The sequence below is a fragment of the Nyctibius grandis genome, chromosome 4, assembly GCF_013368605.1.
Source record: "Nyctibius grandis isolate bNycGra1 chromosome 4, bNycGra1.pri, whole genome shotgun sequence".
NCBI classification, from domain to species: Eukaryota; Metazoa; Chordata; class Aves; order Nyctibiiformes; family Nyctibiidae; genus Nyctibius; species Nyctibius grandis.
Window position 1 is genome coordinate 19,216,486 of NC_090661.1, and position 18,719 is coordinate 19,235,204.

The window sequence follows — 18,719 nt, forward strand, 5'->3', positions numbered from 1 at the left end:
TAGCTCTTCATTTATGAGATACAAGTATAGTATCTTAGTCGTTTCCAGTTATTAGTTGCCGTATTTTCCAATGACAAACTCCCAAATTCCTACCACAGTATTAACTGAGCCTTCCCCACAACAATGTTCAGGTTTCATCTGTAACCTTTCTTCAAGCAGGGAACTTGAATGTGCTCAAAAGAGCAGTACAGGAGCAGTGTGAGAGGTGCATAAATTGCCTTTGTAGTATTCAACATCTTTGCATTTTCTTAATTGTCCTCCAGGGTGATTAACTCTTGCATCTTCAGTGCCAAGAGAAGTTTAAAACCTTCTCTTGCTGTGTTACTCACTTGTGAGTTGTTAATTGTCTCATGCAATAGGAATGGTTTTCCATGAAACAGAGTATGGAGGCTTTTGGCATCCAGCAAAGGTCACTCAAGAAGACTAAAATAAATTTCTGCTATAATTTTTTCTTTTTACATTTGACAGAGAGTTGTAAAGAACTTGAATATGAAGAAAAAATAACTTACAAAGGCTGTTCTACAACTGTCACATTAAGCCGATGTGAAGGATCATGTCTATCTTCAACAAAGTAAGGATAGTTGACAGATTGTACAGTACTGAAGTTGTTTCTTTTTCTTATTTGGCCATCTGTAAGTAGTGATACTTGTTAACTACCCTACCTTTCTAATTCAGGGAGAAAAATGTGGTTGGCATCTACCCAGCAATATAATGTTGTAGCATAAGCCCGCTAACTAGAAACAATGCTAATAAGTTCATTTAGAACATAGGGATTTATAATTTAAACTAGGAATGTTCTCTCACTTCCTTAAGTTTTTTTTTTTTAAAAAAAACAGACATCAGTGCTGCAGTTTTTTGGGGCTGCTTTGTTGTTGATTTGGGATTTTTTTTTTGGTTTGGTTGTGTTGTTTTGTTTTGTTTTTTTTTTTTAAAGAGGGAAAAGGTCAGTTAGACTATAAAAACTTGTTTTCAAATAGCCAAGACAGCAAGTTAAGAAGTTTCTCTCACCTAAATACATAACATCACTTCAGTTGTCTCATAATGTTCTCCTAATAGTGTAATTCAGGGATATTTTATAGTTACAAGTGTGCTGTCTCAGTCTGTGCAGTTCTGCTTGCTCATTAGGAGACTATTCAGACAGGGAGTCAAGGCTTCAGTAGAACTAAACTCACTGCAGCAGTACTACAGAGTTCACTGTTATTTGGGAAAAAAATTAAAATTGTTATATTCCCACCAATCCAAGCAAATACAACATTCAGGAATAGGAGAGCAATGAAGGGTTTTGCTTTTGCAATACCTAATTTAAATTACTCCTGAAGCTAAAAGCTCTCCCCTTCAAAGTGAGTTCAGGTGGCCCCCAGCATTTTGAAAACTGAGTGAATGACTTTTTATCTTGAGAGTTTTCAAAAGGGCTGTGAAGCCTGGAGGAATAGTTATTAAGGTTCATCACAATCACTAAGAAAGCTGTGGTTAAAAAACAGTTTTAATTGAAACCACGTGGACTTCTCTCCCCTTTATGCAGATTTTTACAAAAGTATTTTTTCTGTAACTGTCTTGTTCCCATAGCTGAATTCTAGCCTACATTTATACAACTTCCTGCTGACAAAAAAAAAAAAGAAAAAAAAAAATAGGTGCAAGTCCAGCAGCACAGCTGGCTGAAGAGTCAGAAAAGCAACAATATAGCAGAACAGTACTATCAGGAGAGAGGCTAAGTCTCACCTGCTTATTCAAGCTATCACTTCACGAACCTGTGCTTTATTCGTGTTAATTCAGCAAGATACGTGCAAGTCTACTACTACTTTGTTAACTCACCTCACAGCCCAGAACTAACATTATGGGGTCATCAGCTTTGATTCTGCTGCTAACCGTTCAGAGGAAGAAAGGGATTTTCCTTCCTCCATGAACTGTGCAAAAGGAGCATGCACAATTTAGCATCTTTGTTAACAGATCACACTAGAGACCTTTTGCAAACTGTTAAGTAGTCCAGTGCACACCTTAAAAAAATTTAAATATATAGTTATATTTTCAGCAGTGCAAAAGGAGAACGGGGAAATCAAATCCTCTTAAGTTTTCCAGTGAGGTCTGAGGCCTAACAACTGTAAGGCCTTTGAAAAGGCAGCAGCTCAGAACACCCGAACTCCTGCACTAGTCATCATGGGAACTTAAAATAGAGTCAATTGCTGCACTGTTTGTAGTTCTGCAGTTGACAGAACTGTTAAACTCTAAGGGTTGTGCTTTCCTCTAAACGTTCCACCATAAGAAATAAAAAATGTTTAAAAAGCTGTAAGCCTAAAATGCTGTATACAAATACTAACTGATCCTACCTCTCTCCCAAACAGGTTGAATGTTGAGAAGATGATGGTCACCACAGTATGCGGCTGCTGTAGGCCACTTCAACTTCTTAAGAAGAAATTCCAACTACCATGCCAAGACCCAGATAACCCTGGAAAAAGGCTCATTACAGAAATAATTGTATTTAGTGGCTGTGTTTGTAACTTTGACAGTTGCATACACTAGCCAGATCTCCAGATGGCCTCAGATACCAATTGTTTTTTAAATTAAACACTGATCACAATTTAATACTTCCACAGCGACTGCTTATTGCTGGGAATTCTCTTGTATTGATTATACAGGATAGCCTTACAGTGAGGCTTTCTGAGCAGCTACCTGGAGTGTCAATGAAGTTAACTGATAAATTATAACTGATCAGGAAGGGACTGGGGGAGGTACAGGGGAGAAAAAAAAAAATGGGCAGGGTGGGGGTTGGGAGGGAAGACCATGTCAGAGACTGTCTGGCCTTGCTCAGGGTGATATTTAACCAGAGGCTAAAAACTGGCCTATGCACTCTGCAATAACAGAAATCTGATTTTCAAATAAAGTAGAAGGAATTGAATTTGCTAAGTTATTCCTCATTATTTGACCAACTATTTTAACTTAAAATAGTCTGTTAGGTTCACTACAGTTGAACTAGGACCTGTGGAATGGCCCATTACTTCACTGGGAGAAGAGACAACCAAGATGACCCATTTCCTTTCCTTTGGAAGTGGACACAGCACTTGTGCTTGTCATCCATACACAGCTGCTATCAGAAAGCAAGGTGCTACATGAACCAAATACTAATTGTGAGGTTTCTACATGCACACTTAATGTGGTGGAACATTTCTAGAAACATCATTAACAGAGAGGTGGCAGCTTTTGGACAAAGCAGAAGTTTGCAGGACATTTCTCTGCAAGAAATCAAAGACCGTATGTGTCTAACAGGACACTGGTAGTTCACTCACAAGCAATTTCTACTTGCTGCTAGTAGAGAGTATTCTTTACTACTTTGTTTGCAATTCATTTAAGAAAAAGTTTATGAATGCACAAAAGCTCATAGTGCCCAGGTTTGTTTGTTTTTTTTTTTATTTTAGCAAGCTTTCAAGATGTACTAAGAATCTGAAGCATACATTTAAAGCTTGAGTGAGGTTATTTAGCAGTTTAGATACTTTTCTTTTACAGTGCCATCAACTTTTTTTTTTTACAAGTCCTGCCTGTGTGTAATACAGGTGTGTGCTTCAAGCCTCAACCATACCCCACTGTTACAGCAGTTTACTGCAGCACGTACTGTTAAGATACTTACTGTTGTTAAACACTATAGGAAGAAAGATTTTACATCAAGTTTTCTTTTTTACAGCAGAGTATCTGTAGCATGTGACAAAACACACCAACAAAAAAGCCATAAACAAACTCACGGAGGGAGCAGAGATCTGCAGGCCAGGTAAGACTCAACAGAACACAACCCACCAGTAGTTTGCAGAGAAGAATCTACCATTACACATCAATTTTGTTCCCTAACAACCATTCCATGCAAGTATTTTTTACACTTCCATGCCCCCAGACAAAAAAGGACAGTTTGATTACTGTTCTAATCATTTATTTAACCTTAATACGTTCTTCTGATGAATATAGTCTAATATATAGTCTTCTATATGAAAATTCTCCACTTAATTTGACAGAACTTTGTTTTATACAAATAAGACAATCACCATCTTACATACTGGAGTGTAGGTCAAGAATGAACATATGCTACCTGTTTTGCTATTCAGTTATTTTCACATGTCAATGCCTGAAAATACTGCACTTAAAAACAATAACACTGTTTACTGCAGAAATTACTTTGCTTGACAGGATACATCACTTTGGTAAGTTAACCATCATTCACAAAAAAAAAATCAAGTATTTGTTCTTAATTTGTTCACTGTTCTGCTCATGGCTTCACTGAGCTGACATTTAATACAAGTGTGAACAGTCATAAGCTAAACACAGTCACCACTGAAAAGACACTTTCCCTTACTCCCCTCCTTCCCACATTTTTAATGCACATTTTAGCACAGCTTGAACCAAAGCAAAGCAAAGTAGTGCAGTGTCTCAAGGTGTCCTTTAATGAGGGCACAGAACATTTTCAGCGGGACAGATATACAACAGGATTTGGAAAAATATGAAATAGAAGCTCCTCCCCTGTCTTTGCTAAGACTCCCTTTAGTTCAGCACATCAGATTTTTAATGTAGCAGCCAACAGCATGATTAAGATAACAGGACTAAGAAAGAGATATATGGCATCCAAAGGACAAAACATAAGGTAGTCCATTAGTATTTTGCCAACTGCCCAACCTGACTGCAGGAACTGCTCATGAAGATTTTCAAAGACAATGTTTGCAATCAGAGAGCCTTGATTAGCTACTTGAAAGGCCATAAAAAGGCCAATTGTTCAAGAGAACTTTTGCAGAAGGACCAGGTCTATAGCCAAGTTTTCAGTCATAACATCCATAGTTACCAGCCATTTCTGGAAAAAAAGGAAAAAAAAAAACAAACCACTATCTCCCAAAATCCACACACCACAGCCAAACCTTTGCTCCTCTTTTTTCCCTTGCACTCAAGTACAATCACTAGCTTTCAACCAAACCAAATTATAATCACCTAGTTCCACCATTTAACTCAAAGCACTGAAGAAAAAAAGCAAGGCACACTCAATCATGTACAACCCTGTCCCCTGCTGTGCACTGGGCAGCATGACAGGAGCCTCATTTTAATGTATTTTCAATATCATCACTGTCACTCAAAACCTTTACTTCATGGGCGTACTTGGCCATATGTGTTGTGAGACACCAGTCCTGGGCTTCCTTTAAATAACCTTGAGGAAATCTTGATCTGAGGTTCCCTTCTGATGTCAGCAGCAGCTGACTGCCTTCACTGTGACCTGTAGTACTCGCTGACAACTGCCTGCAGTTTCTAACTGCACTACCTCACCTGCTTTGTTTTAGCAGCCTTTGTTGCATCTCGAGGCTTGAAGAGTGTGAGCCAAAGTTGTGTCCACTTACTTCTCCAGAGAGGCTGCAAAGAGTTTGCTGATGTGGAACGAGTTACAAGCTTTGGTTGTAAGAACCACTATAAAAGCTGAATTTTTGGGCCTTCTATTCTTGTCTCAACACAAATCTTCTACACCATGTTGGGTATTTTTACCACCACTGACAGACAGGAAACTGTTCAGATATCAGTTATTCAACCTCTCAAGCTTTAATATTACTGTACACCGGGGAAAATATATTGTTTAAAATTCCATTTTCATCTAAAAGAGTGCATGCCTTACAGCCCTTCAAGGGCCCGTTTCTTCCCACTTCTCCTCTCCTTTTATACAATACCACTTTCTGCAGCTAGTTATATCACATCATTAGAACTACCACTTGCTAAGTCTGATGGGAAACAGAAAAAACACAGAACAGAATATTTAACTTCAGCTTGACTAACAATGAACAAGCATGTACTCATTCACCACCTACCAGAGCAGCTCACCTCATTATTTGAGATAAGCAGAAGGATTAAGAATAGCTTTTGTGTTCAATCCACTTTCCAAAGATCAGAAAACATTAAGATGTAAAGGATTACAAGATTAACACTTTAAGACTCTGGTCCTGTGGCATTTTTCAAATACAAAGATTGGTGACACTCAATATAAATGTTCACTTGAATCAGATTCAAACACAGCTTGGAATCTGCCTTTCCATCCAGTACAAGACTTGTGGCAATATTCAATGTTACAAAGTTTTGACTCTACATTAACTCTGAATTAACCTTACTGAGCAGCATTACATGGGTTTCTTCTAGCTCAGAGCAGAGGGAGTACCTGTTAAAGGCACTAAGGCAGAACGTTGCTAGCCATTTCCAATTGAAATCCTTGGTTACCACATCTAAATCAAAGAACGTTGCTAGCCATTTCCAATTGAAATCCTTGGTTACCACATCTAAATCAATTTCCCTTTAACAAGTTTAAAAGCCTGACCTCTGAAAAAACAGGAGCACAAGACAGTCCTCTCACCCTTTGTGTAACACACTAAAAGCCATTTTTAATGTAAAAAGTCACTTCCCTGTACTGTACATTTTATAGTCTTAATTTCAAACAAGGGTCAAGTCCTATTAAGGCGGGGAGCTGGTATTGGTTAACATTGCAGTACTCAGACAGTGATGTACAAGACATTTATTTGCAGTATGACGACAGTGATATAAATGGAAAAACCAAAGCTGACATGGTTAATATTAAAACTGTTCTGACAGCAATTCACACAATCTCTGAGATACAGCTTCTTTACTTGTTCGTAGCGTGAGCCTATACATCTGAAAAAGAACATAAAGCATTATTTAAACACAGTTTGGCATTAAATGAATGTACAGTCAACTAGTGAAAGCTACCAGCTACCTCATACTTGGTTTTTCATTACATTTGGTAGGAAAAAGACCTCAAGTCAAAACATTCAGAGGCAGCCAGCCACCGAGTAATACAGCTTTTTCAAACCATAGGCTGGAGTACATCTTCAAACCCTTGTTCAGAGTTACCATCGTTCTAATATATTTAGGCTTTAACAGCAAGGTGTTGTCCAAATTTTTTCTTTAAGAGGAGTAAATGCCATGGAAAAGTCTAAAGACTCTCTACCACCACCCTTCTTCAGAAAACAGGAAACCTACCACCTAAAACTTATTTTTAGTCCTCCGCTAACTTTGATAAAACCTCTATCAAAATGCTTGAGGAAAAATACTCTTAACATTGTGTTAGTTTGTTTACATTTTCTCTTTCAGCCAATCATTCTTTTATTAATTTAAAATGGCAAAGGGAATTATACTTAATCTTGTCTAAGGTGCACAAAACAAATATTAAATGTTTCCAACCTTTAAGAGAAGATGAGACTCGATAGACAGTCTGGAATAATACAATGATCTCTTCCAATAGGAAAGAGAATTGCTATGAAGCAGCAGCTTACCAAACTGGGCCAGGACCAGCTGCTACAATTTCATTTCTTGTTGGAGTCTGCAGTCACAATTAACTATGGCAATAGTGATTTTAAATAAATACCTTAAGGAGTTTCAGATATACAGAGATACTTAGTTCAAACAAGAACTTGTATTTAAGCTGTAGATACTTAAACAGATACCTGTGCCTGGAGGTTGGGTTCAAGGCGCAGCAAGCATCCAATCTGAGTAGTTTTTGTATGTATGATACCAGCACCAACAAAGTTAGCAGGATTGGGATCTACCTCCTCAAGTAGGGCTGATCCAAAGCCAATTATCTATGTAAGAAACCCAAAAGATTTAGATGTGGGGACAGCAGAACACCAATACCAAGTCTACCCATGCAGAGCCGCCACCAACTAGCAAAACAAGTAGGAGACTGATTTTTATTTGAAGTGTTCAAGACATTAAAGAATATCCAACACCAATTTTATTACAACAAATTTTTGAAGTGACAGAGTGACCCTGATAATGAGCTATTCCTGAAAGAAAAGGGGGTTCTTGAAAACAGCTGAGAAATAAGTTAGATTCAACATAAGTCTCTCCTATTTTTTATAAACCCATTCCTGTCTTACACCAGTCACTTCGGTTTTGTCTACAGCAGCCAGTTCTACCAAAAGTTGCTTGTTTTCTTTTCTAAATAGTAATTCTAGTATGAATTAAGGCTTGAAGTATCTTCCAATTCAGTTTTAAGCACTGAATTGGTGTTTTCTTAAATAGCTTCAAGTTTCCAGCTGCTATTGAAGACTACCTAATTCAAGCCACACTGACAAACACTCCATTCAACCCAGCACTGCCAAGGGTCTGTTACACAACATGGACTTAAACTTTCAATGGGATAATCCAATTGCCATATAAACCAAGATGAACAAAGTTTGCTTATACCACTACCCTTACACTACATATTAAGAATACCACACTACCACCCACCTTTGCTTTTGTGATCTCTGCATCCATTGGGTGTTTTGCTTTAAAGATATTCTGTACTTCTTGTTTCGGACTGCAAGACAAGGCAAGACGAATACATGGTATAACACACGTATGATGTACAGCAGTGTTCAATAGCAACTAATCATATTGGGAGAGTTTATAACTCACAGGATTAAGTATGGGATAGGGCACTGCACCAGCTACATTCACAATGTACTCTTTTTCTTCCCTTGGCCCACCACAAGAGCCCCAAGCCCAAGTATAGAAAAAGTCTTACTTGCTCAGTTGCTTCCAACGCTGAAAAAAGTCTTGAGAAGACATCTCTGTCGGCTGGAAAAATTTATTCAGTGTGATGGGTAATTTTACAGAAAGATTTTGAAATGTTCCGCCATACCTGCATATGGAATAGAAAGAATACGGTGTATGCAGCACAGTGTCAGCAGTCTCTCAGCCTAAATCAACCAAGCAACTGAGGATGAACACCAAGATGCAACTGTTTGACTAAAATCCACCAACTGCAGATGTTATTTCTAAGCTACAGTTTTAATCCACTGTTAAATAAACTTATTTGCTCTGTTTAGATGGCACATGAAAGTGAATTGGCAGAACTTCTAATAAGGATCTAGCATTTTCAATATAGGTTGTTATCCTCCTAAATAGCACCCATCAGAGGAGTGAAAATATATCCCTGTGAAAATATACCAGTAAGAACCAGTTTAGACTAGAATAACAGGATGTAGCCCAGAAATCAGGATTTCCCAAAGGCTGATGTTGAGTGGACATAAGATGATTCTGGTTTTGGCTGCATACATTTCCAGTCCAAGCTGTTTGCAGAAACGTTCTTGGTTTCCAGAAGGGAGAAGTTACTGTGTATATTCCTGTCAAGATTTCTTATGCAAACAGGAAGACTGCTGTTTTATATGGATAGCAGAAAGAGAAGTCATGGAGACATTTTGTCAGTAGTTGCTGCTTGATTTTTTTTTTTTTTTAAACCACATTGTTCCAAGTGGATTCCCTACCTCCCCTAGCAGCCTAAAGCTTAGTTAGATCATTTTTTCAAGTAAGTCATCTACCCAAGACAGATTTATGTGTCCATATTCTACACTTCAGTCAGAGGACCAGGACAAATTTAACATCTTTCATCTAATTAATTCACTAGCATTTAAAACCTGTGTTTTACCTGAATTGAATGTTCAGGATTGGAGCTTCCATAAAGTCTGACACACATTCGATGTTCACAACCTGTTGAACCTGTGCACCTCCATCCACCGTGGGGTCAACAGGTTTTGTCTGAAGATTCAGGCATAAGAAGTTGTTAAGGAAACTGATTAATTGATAACTTAAAAAGCAAATTCTCCAATAAGCTACATGAGGAATTAGCATTGTGTCCACTCATTCTCTATATGCTACTGAATATTCAAAGCTCAATTCCTGTACAGCAAAAAAGGTGTTTTTTTCCATACTACACACCTAGAAGCAATAACGCCCACAATTCTCAGTTATTTGGATACTCTTAAAGAAAGTTGCCCTCAAAAAGGTACGAAGGCACAGACAGACTTCACAACAAAAACCACTGGACTGTGTCATTTTGATGTGAACATTACAGTGATGCTTTGAGTCAAACAAGCTTGATTACACAGTCTCCCTGAAATCCTAAATTTGCAATACCAAGTGATAAGGATGAACTGTAAATTAAGAGCTTATTTTAAAGTATCATCATCTTTGTGTACACGTATTCTTCTACCTCCATCTCAAGTCTGAGGTTATCTGCTAATGCAGGACTTGAAGGACACCACGTCTGTACCCCTGCTGCTTCATGACAGTGCAGAAAGCTACATATTTACTCAGCCTAATTTCTCATTATTTCAACAGTAAAATTTGTGTTTGTAACCAGAGCTTTAAGGAGAGAATCTTCCATCTCTGCTCAGGACTTGTTCTTTCTACAAGAACTTTAGAAAGTTATCAGCAAGTTTCTTATTTCTCCATGTTCAAAGGCACCATGCCTTGATCCAGCAGCTTTGTTATAATTTTGTGCAGCATAAAACACAAAACCCAAACAAGAACAGACACACGCTACTGCATTTAAGGATATTTGACTGTAGATCATCTGAGCAGATTACTGTTGGAGTAAAATTCAAGAACTGTGTTGATGTCTTATTACCATAGAATATGAACATACGTCCTAGAAAGGAAAGAATAAGAGACATCAGAATTTTTAGGTACATCACATGTAATCATATTGAACTACTTGTGCTTGAAGTATCTAATACATTTTCTTTCTACCTTTCTTTAGAACAACTTTTTTTTTTTTAAAAAAAAAAGCATAAATTACTTGGTTTATCTTACCAAGTTGTTCACAGTTCAAAATAAAATTACAGATTAGAACAAACCATCAGACCTCTCCCACAGTAGCTGTCACACAGGCAGTTAAATAATCAGTGGAAATCTTTCAGTTGCAGGAGAACATTATGTAAAGAAGCTATTATAGTACCAGAAGTGATGCAGAAGGGGAGAAGCAAGCAATACTAGTGCTGGCCTGTGTTTGATTCCCAGCTCCTTCCTAGATGTTTTTAGTATCTGGTGCATTAATATATTATGATAGACACGTCTGAAATGTATTGTGTATCATATTACACAATAAGCTATACTGTAAGATACAAAAATTGAGGAGAAGGGTCCTTTACAACCCTGGCTACACCAGCCTTACAACTAGGCAGCAAAAGCTGGAGCTTACAGTACCACTTAACACTTTCATTTCATCTCAGCTACCAAAACAACCAAAAAGTTTGAGGAAACAAGAACCCACACAGAAGCCAAGGACACAAAAACAGTGAAGATCCTAATACAGGTTAGGCCTGAAGTCACATTTCCCTTTTAAGTAGCTAAAAAGTAAGTTCTATCCACAATATCATGCTGGCATTGGGGTTGATAATGCAGTCAGCTAACCACTTGGCCTGAAAGATCTTACCCAGGTTCTGTCGAAATTCAGATTTCAATCCAATTTGTAGCAACTGATTTTCAAATAAGACTCCATTATTTTTACACACAAACCTAGGGGAAGAGAGGGAAAATGTGTTTTAAATTGGGCATATTACACAATATGTAGAACCACAAAATTCGGGATTTACACAGAGGATGAAGATTGTGGTTAACCTAGAGTGCAACAGTCTGTGAGAGAGGCCTTTGCAGAAAACTGCAGTTAGAAAAGACAGTTTTACAACCAAAACCACGACTTGTAGGACATTAAAAGAACTGAAATTTTTATTTGATAGGATGTCTGAGAAACTATGAAGGAAGTCACAATATGCTATATACACACACACAGAGTCTATAAAGGACCAGGCAACAGAATAGGATTTTTCTTATTCATATTCTTGACAACTTCTGAAACTCATTAGGTTGGAGTAGAATTGAAAAGTTTGAAGCTTTGACTGTTTAAACCTGAAAGAAAAAAAGAATCCCTGGTTTTATCAGTTCTGTATCACATAAGTCAACTGAGAGCTGTAATATTTTTTTTTTCCATTTTGAGAGAGGAAGCCCATTCTGCAGTGATTTCAGTCCTTTCTGTCACCCTTCACTTAAAAGTAGAAGAGGTGGGTCAGCAAACATCAGCCTTTTGCATACAAGGCACTTAAAACATACTCCCAAATATCAGTACTTTTGACAATTTACTCTTTTCTGTTTTTCCTTTATTTGTGAATAGTTGCAAAACTTAATATACAACTTGCATTGCCTCATTTTAGAGCAGTGTGTTATAGCACTGACTCATAAAGGCAACTCTCACCTGTGTATTCATGAGCTTCTCATAAAATCCACAGCATCTACAGGGGTCTTCTAGTTACAAGTCTGACAGTACATGTTTCTCTAGTTTTGCTGATATTATGTTAATGCACAATATAGTTTTGCTTTATAACTATATTCTGGAAGTTGCCCAGCCTTGCAAGGTTTTAGTATTGCTTACTTGTGAAAAAGCTCATCAGCATCATGCACAGTATCAGCTGGTTCCTCAGAAACTACCTCAGATGAAGCCAGGTCAGGGCTAGTTCAGGCAGCACAAAGGAAGAAAGGCAGTAGCGACAGAGATAGCAGGAGTTAGTACAGACAGCTTAGTGCTTAGTTATTTCTTTTACCTCCTTCCTCAAAAATGGCACTGCTGAGTTTAATGCATGAAAATTTTGTTAGCTGCCCTAGCTCAGTACACCTAGAAAGGTTTTAGGCATTAGGCAATGTTTTCCCCCGCTTCTCTCCCCCACCCCACCCCTCCCTGGTTGTTAGGAACGAGCAAATCTTCCCGAAGACAGGAGACAGCTGAAGGTGTTCAGTAGCTTAAGGTTATGCCTCTTAAAGAACCAAGTCCTTTTAGGTGTTTAATTGTGACAGCAAAAAAGTTTTAGTTCTAAACCATAAACGTAGATGTATATTAACTACTACAAATGTGCGCTTTGAAGCGGAAGCCTCATCAACCTTAGTGGCACTTTAACTATAGCTGCACGACCAGTTCTTAAAAACACACAAGTATTAAGTGTAGGCAAGAATATACGGGCACACAGAGAATGACTTACCCAAGTAACAGACTAGAAACAAAAGTGACAACAGCACTAAAAAGAGGCAGGAAACTGTAAAAGGCAACTTCTCAGTATCATTAGAGAAGCGTTTCATCATCTACAGACAGACCAAGGGCTATACTTTCTTCTGCAGAAAGAGAAAACTCTTTTTAGGTAACTTTTGCTTATGAAGCTACTAGTACTGGTTTCTTTTTTTCCCCTCTTTTAAAAAAAAACCCTCTAACAAGCTTGTGTAGCTTCTTAAAGTCTTGGTATTATGTAGCATGATTAAACGTTGCTTATTGCCTTCCAAGAGAAACACAGGATCAAGTCTTAATCACTGCAAACCTGCAACAACGCATTGCCTAGTATAAAATTTTTATGAAGGTCTCAATGATCCAGGCAGATTAGTTTCACTAATTATGTCTGTTATATTAAGATGCATTGCAAATTTGTCATGATATCATTCAAAATTTGGGCCTTGACAACAGTAATGCGTTCTTTTGCCTATAAGACAGATTTTTAAAGACATTCTGTGGTCTTATACTATTTATTTCCAAAATTTTAGCTGAATAACATTTGAGTATAGCCACAGAGGCTTTTAATATTAAAGGGATTAATAACACATTGCACCTACACTACACTTGGTAATGTAATTAGGAAGATACTTGTATCAAATTCCCTTAAAAAAAAAAAAAAGGCACTTGTTGGCTTTTTTCCCCTTTTGACACCTGTTTGTCAGACAGTAGCAGAACAAATTAAGTATATCTTGAAATTCTGAGAACTAGTATCTCTGGATATACACCATCTCACTGTTCCAGTATCAGCTTGCCATAAGTGGAGGGACACAAGAATACTTTATGGAAATACGGTAAGAATAAGCATATTCATATCAGGCCAGATAACCCCCAAATTCAAGACGTATTGAGATGCACAAGCATCTTAGTTTAACAAAGAAGCAAAACCAGCATGAAAACTAGGCAATACTGTGTGGCTAATATCCTCAGGGTGATTACTATAGATTCAGTTTTTCCACGAGCAGAGGTATTCAATAAAGTTAGCACATCCAGCACAGAGTTCAAGAACACCTCTCTTGCTGCAGAACTACCACCCAGGAATGCATTCAATAAGCTGGAACAAAACCAAAAGTTATTGTACGTATTTTTTCTCTAATCCTGTTTTAGCAGACAAATTCTTCTTCAGATTCCTTACAGGGTGACTTAATTACCTCGCAAAGTTGTCATCAGAACCAGGAGCAAGAGGTGCAACCGCAGAAGCTGAATCTGAAAACACATCCACCAGCAGGCTACCACTAGAGGATGGTGGGGGAGCTGAGTTGGCAAGAGGGGCAGCACCCAGACCCAGCAGATCCGCAGATGGAGAAGGAGTAGACTAGGGAAAACAAGACACTTTGGTGTTACACTACAGCAAAACTAAACCAAAGCTGTCTCTTTTGCACAGACAACTACGCTATGGCAAAGTGCCCCTCCCCACCCCAAATCAAGCTTTGAATGGATGTGGGAGGCTTCATGAATGCAGTTATCACCTTGCATTTCAACTTAAGATCATTTACAGATGTGGTTTTCTTTTTTTCCTTTGAAGAAAGTTATGTCCATCTAACCATTAAATAAAAAAACAAAATTCCTTTGTCTAGAATCTGATTCTGCAGAAGACAGTGGTTTTTGCCCCTCTCTTCTCCCCTCTTAGTTTCAAGGGAAATCAAGTACTGTAAGGAATAAAATTCAAATGTGTTGCTTTTCTTTCATGAAGAATCCAGCAAGAAAAGCAGTGGATTTTGCACAAACCTAAATTAAGACATCACAGTATCTTTAAAATTTACTATCCATTTAGTCTTGGGTTTTTGAAGCTTGGCAAACCTTAGAAACAATGTAAAACCTAACCAGCAAAAAAGCAGAGCCTGTAGGTAGTTCAAGCTGCAAACACTAAAGGTAGAGGCAAGACCTTTAGGTTTTTTTTTTTTTTCTCAAATAGAACAAATCAAGTAGCCAGGACACAGAATCATGCAACAGAGGCCACGTATATGTGCCCAAGTCACATGCAAGAACAAAGCATAGACTGTTAACCAAATGTTCATGTATTAGACATTAGCAGCTTACAATATGCCAGATACATTGAAGAAGAGTCATGAGATGCATTTGGATTGAGTCTGAAATTTTGTTTTCATAAGCCAACTTATCATATGCTCCAAACACTGAACTTGATACAGTATAACAAAACTTGATACAGTATAACAAAAAATTCCCTGGCAAAAAATTTTCAGAAGCCAATCAGTGAGAACTGCTGACAACGAACACTTGGAACTCCAATTTGGAACATATTCTTGGCTTCTAAGCCAGGGTCACACCAAAGCCACTGATGAAGGTAACATAGCGGAGTTTCTTACGTGGCTGCAACCCACAAAGTGAAGCTCGTAAAGCATAATGCAATTTTAACTGCCAGTCACCCAGTCAATTTCGCATGCAAAAGAAAATTTGGCAACTTTTCTGCTGGAAAGGTATTTTTGTCCATTCAAAGACGTTGCACTTGGAGCATCTACTCTTACATACTGCGACGACTAAGAGTCAAAGGATTATGCTTTAACAAATTGTAGCACACTCCCTGCCCAGTATTTCCTCCTTTTAGGTAATCTACTACAACATCTCAAATGTAATTACAAGTTATGCTAGTCACTAAAACCAGAAACAAGTATTACATTACAGGAACGATTCACCCTACCAGCTTTAATTGACAATAAAATGAGAAGTTTCAGCTCACAAGAAACAAGACTGTGGCCTCATCTACCATAACTGAACTCAAATAGCACTGTCAAATAAACAGTAAAAACAATATATTGATTTAAGGACATCCACCTTAAGTGAAGTGTTGTCCACTTCTGGTAAAAACAATAACACCACAAAACAAGACGCAAAACATCTCCCACATTAGACAAAGCAGAAGAACAGCTGATACTTTGAAATTGAAGTTACTCCTTTTAAATACGTTAATTTTATCATCTCACCTTCACTGCAATTTTACTGGCAAGAAAATTCCCATTTCTAAGTCTACAGCAGTATTTTTTCAAAGTAACAACCTAAAAGGGATGTTTTTAGGCTGAAGACAGTTTGTCCCCATTTACATAAAGATTTCCAAAGGAAAATTGCATCCAGCTGTATGTTCCCCTGCTACTTTATAGCAAACACCTATAGTCTTAAATTTGAGATGAAAATTTTTAAACCCCTAAAAAGCCACTTTAGGGAAATCATTCTTTCCTCACTTGCACACCATCTAAATTAGTGAAATAACAGCTTTTAAACTCACAACAGCACTGGCATTGATCGAGGCAGGTTCAGCGCTTCCATTCATATCAGAGCTCCTCTCCTTTTTGATCTCTTCCAGGTCAGTAACTGTGCCCGGGCCTTTCTTCTTCTTGAGTTTAGCCAAAATAGAAGATTCCCTCTCTGGAAAGGGAGGCATTTCTTCCAGCACTGTAGCCTTATCACGGAGGGTGAGGGGGGGAGGGGAAAGTATATTAGTTAAACTTACAGAAAAAGCCAAACCAGCTTCTGCGTCTTTGAAGAGATATACCCTTACAGATTGCATGAGGCAAAAGCAGAAGTAATTATCCACACAGAAAACAACTATCCAGTTTATTGTACAATAATGGAGCAAACTTGCTTTTGAAACAAAAAAAAATCTAAAACTTTCTGAAGTCCTCCCAAAACAATCGTTTAAGAGAACAGGAGCATATCACTTCTCTGGTACACTGCTATTAAATAAAAAAAAAAAAAAGAAAATTAGATCATAGCAAACCTAAAGGTCTTTAAGTCAAGCAGACTTAGACTGAAAGCATAGAAAATTACCAAGGATCTAGTCAGACCTAAGCATTTATTAGCTGTCAAGACCAAGTGTGCCAATGCTCTGGCCAGACCTGAGAGCATCATGTTAAAACACTGTGAACTTCTAGAGACAAAATCAAAATTCAGCACAATTAACAAGTTTCCTGACCACCATCAAGTAAGTCCTCAAAACAAAGCACAAGCCTTTTGGTATCTGAATACTGTAGGACCCTGTACTACACCCACTTTCACTGGCTTCCCAGCTCCAGATTAGCATGCTTTAATGGTCATTTGTCCCACTAAATCAATAACAACTTGATTTTAGTTCTAAATTAAAGATGACTGCATCTGAATTCAGTAGACTAAAAGAATCAGCACCCCTTTTGCCTCTGTTTTCCCCGATTCTGTGATGGAAGAACAGAATCTCAGAATCAATCAGGTTGGAAGAGACCTCTGGGATCATCGAGTCCAACCATTGCCCTGACACCACCATGTCAACTAGACCATGGCACTAAGTGCCATGTCCAGTCTTTTCTTAAACACCTCCAGAGATGGTGACTCCACCACCTCCCTGGGCAGCCCATTCCAATGCCTAATGACCCTTTCTGAGAAGAAATGCTTCCTAATGTCCAACCTGAACCTCCCCTGGCCAAGCTTGAGGCTGTGTCCTCTTGTCCTATCGCTAGTTGCCTGGGAGAAGAGGCTGACTCCCACTCTGCTACAACCTCCCTTCAGGCAGTTGTAAACTGCAATAAGGTCACCTCTGAGCCTCCTCTTCTCCAGGCTAAACAACCCCAGCTCCCTCAGCCGTTCCTCATGGGAGCCGTTCCTCCTCCAGAGGAACCCTCTGGAGGGTCTGACCCTCATGGGAGGGTCAGACCCTCCAGACCCTTCACCAGCTTGGTCGCCCTCCTCTAGACTCGCTCCAACACCTCAACATCTCTCTTGAAGTGCGGGGCCCAGAACTGGACACAGTATTCGAGGTGCGGCCTCACCAGTGCCGAGTACAGGGGGGCAATCACTTCCCTAGACCGGCTGGCTGCACTATTCCTAATAGAGGCCAGGATGCCATTGGCCTTCTTGGCCACCTGGGCACACTGCTGGCTCATGTTTAGCCGGCTGTCGATCAGCACCCCCAGGTCCCTTTCCGCCGGGCCGCTTTCTAACCACTCTTCCCTCAGCCTGTAGCGCTGCATGGGGTTGTTGTGGCTGAAGTGTAAGACCCGGCACTTGTTCTTGTTGAACCTCATGCCGTTGATCTTGGCCCATCTATCTAACCTGTCCAGATCCCTCTGTAGGGCCTTCCTACCCTCCAGCAGATCGACACTCCCACCCAGCTTGGTGTCATCTGCATAAGGATCCCACATTGTGGATCCTTAATCCTGCATTAACATTTATGAGCAATCAGGTAAGGTTTATTCGAATTTACTTGTTGACAGAAGACACAGCTAAAGAGTTCTGCATAACAATAAAAGAAAATAATCTTTATACCTACCAGTATATCAGTACTGGCAATAGTACTGAGCCTCAAATACTCAACAGCTCTCTGCTGCAGCTCAACATCAGCATTCTTTAGTTGACTGTCACTGCGTAATACATCTTGAATTGTAGTTTTGATTTCTGGAAACAGGTTCACAAACTTGATGTAGGTAGACAGAAGCAGAGCTCGGGTAGGAACACTACACAGATGAAACTTGGAATGTAGCAAGTTGAACTGGATGAGGGGACTTAAAAAGATGGGAAGAAAAATAATTTGTTCAGTTTTTGTAGACATGATAATTCTTAATGTATTAGTAGCAACAGCTGAATCATTTGTTAACCGGCCTTTAGGAATATTAAATAGAGATTAGATTCTTTACAGAAAGTGTTACTACTTCAACTCAGTATTTTAAAAGGTGTTTTACCTTGATCTTGGATCACCTGCTATCAGATTTCCAAATTCTCCCAAGATGTAGCCACCTACTTTTACAAGATTCTCATGGCATGCTGGAGCTTGAAGGGCCTGTAAAAACACATTAATAGTCATCGATCTGTAGTGTATCAAAAAAGATCTTTTCTGTCACTTCCATGTCCAGTTTCCTAGTCTACTTTC

The 18,719-nt window shown here is 38.7% G+C and overlaps 1 protein-coding gene across 4 annotated transcripts in view; it reads right to left on the reverse strand.

The window, feature by feature from the left end:
- Positions 1-4,398: 4,398 nt before the first annotated feature.
- Positions 4,399-18,719, reverse strand: part of AP2A2 (adaptor related protein complex 2 subunit alpha 2) — a 53,420-nt gene continuing 39,099 nt past the window's right edge. For 2 of the 4 annotated variants that reach the window (XM_068398306.1, XM_068398304.1), the window contains exons 12-23: positions 18,532-18,629; positions 18,123-18,354; positions 16,110-16,283; positions 14,020-14,183; positions 12,209-12,286; positions 11,216-11,298; positions 10,340-10,429; positions 9,428-9,551; positions 8,525-8,641; positions 8,248-8,317; positions 7,461-7,595; positions 4,399-6,648 (exon numbers count right to left, since the gene is read on the reverse strand). In XM_068398306.1, the coding sequence (XP_068254407.1) occupies positions 6,571-6,648; positions 7,461-7,595; positions 8,248-8,317; positions 8,525-8,641; positions 9,428-9,551; positions 10,340-10,429; positions 11,216-11,298; positions 12,209-12,286; positions 14,020-14,183; positions 16,110-16,283; positions 18,123-18,354; positions 18,532-18,629 (1,443 nt within the window). In that variant the 3' untranslated portion in view covers positions 4,399-6,570. The remainder of the gene's footprint in view (positions 6,649-7,460; positions 7,596-8,247; positions 8,318-8,524; positions 8,642-9,427; positions 9,552-10,339; positions 10,430-11,215; positions 11,299-12,208; positions 12,287-14,019; positions 14,184-16,109; positions 16,284-18,122; positions 18,355-18,531; positions 18,630-18,719) is intronic. The other 2 variants (XM_068398303.1, XM_068398302.1) reach the window with 1 other exon arrangement.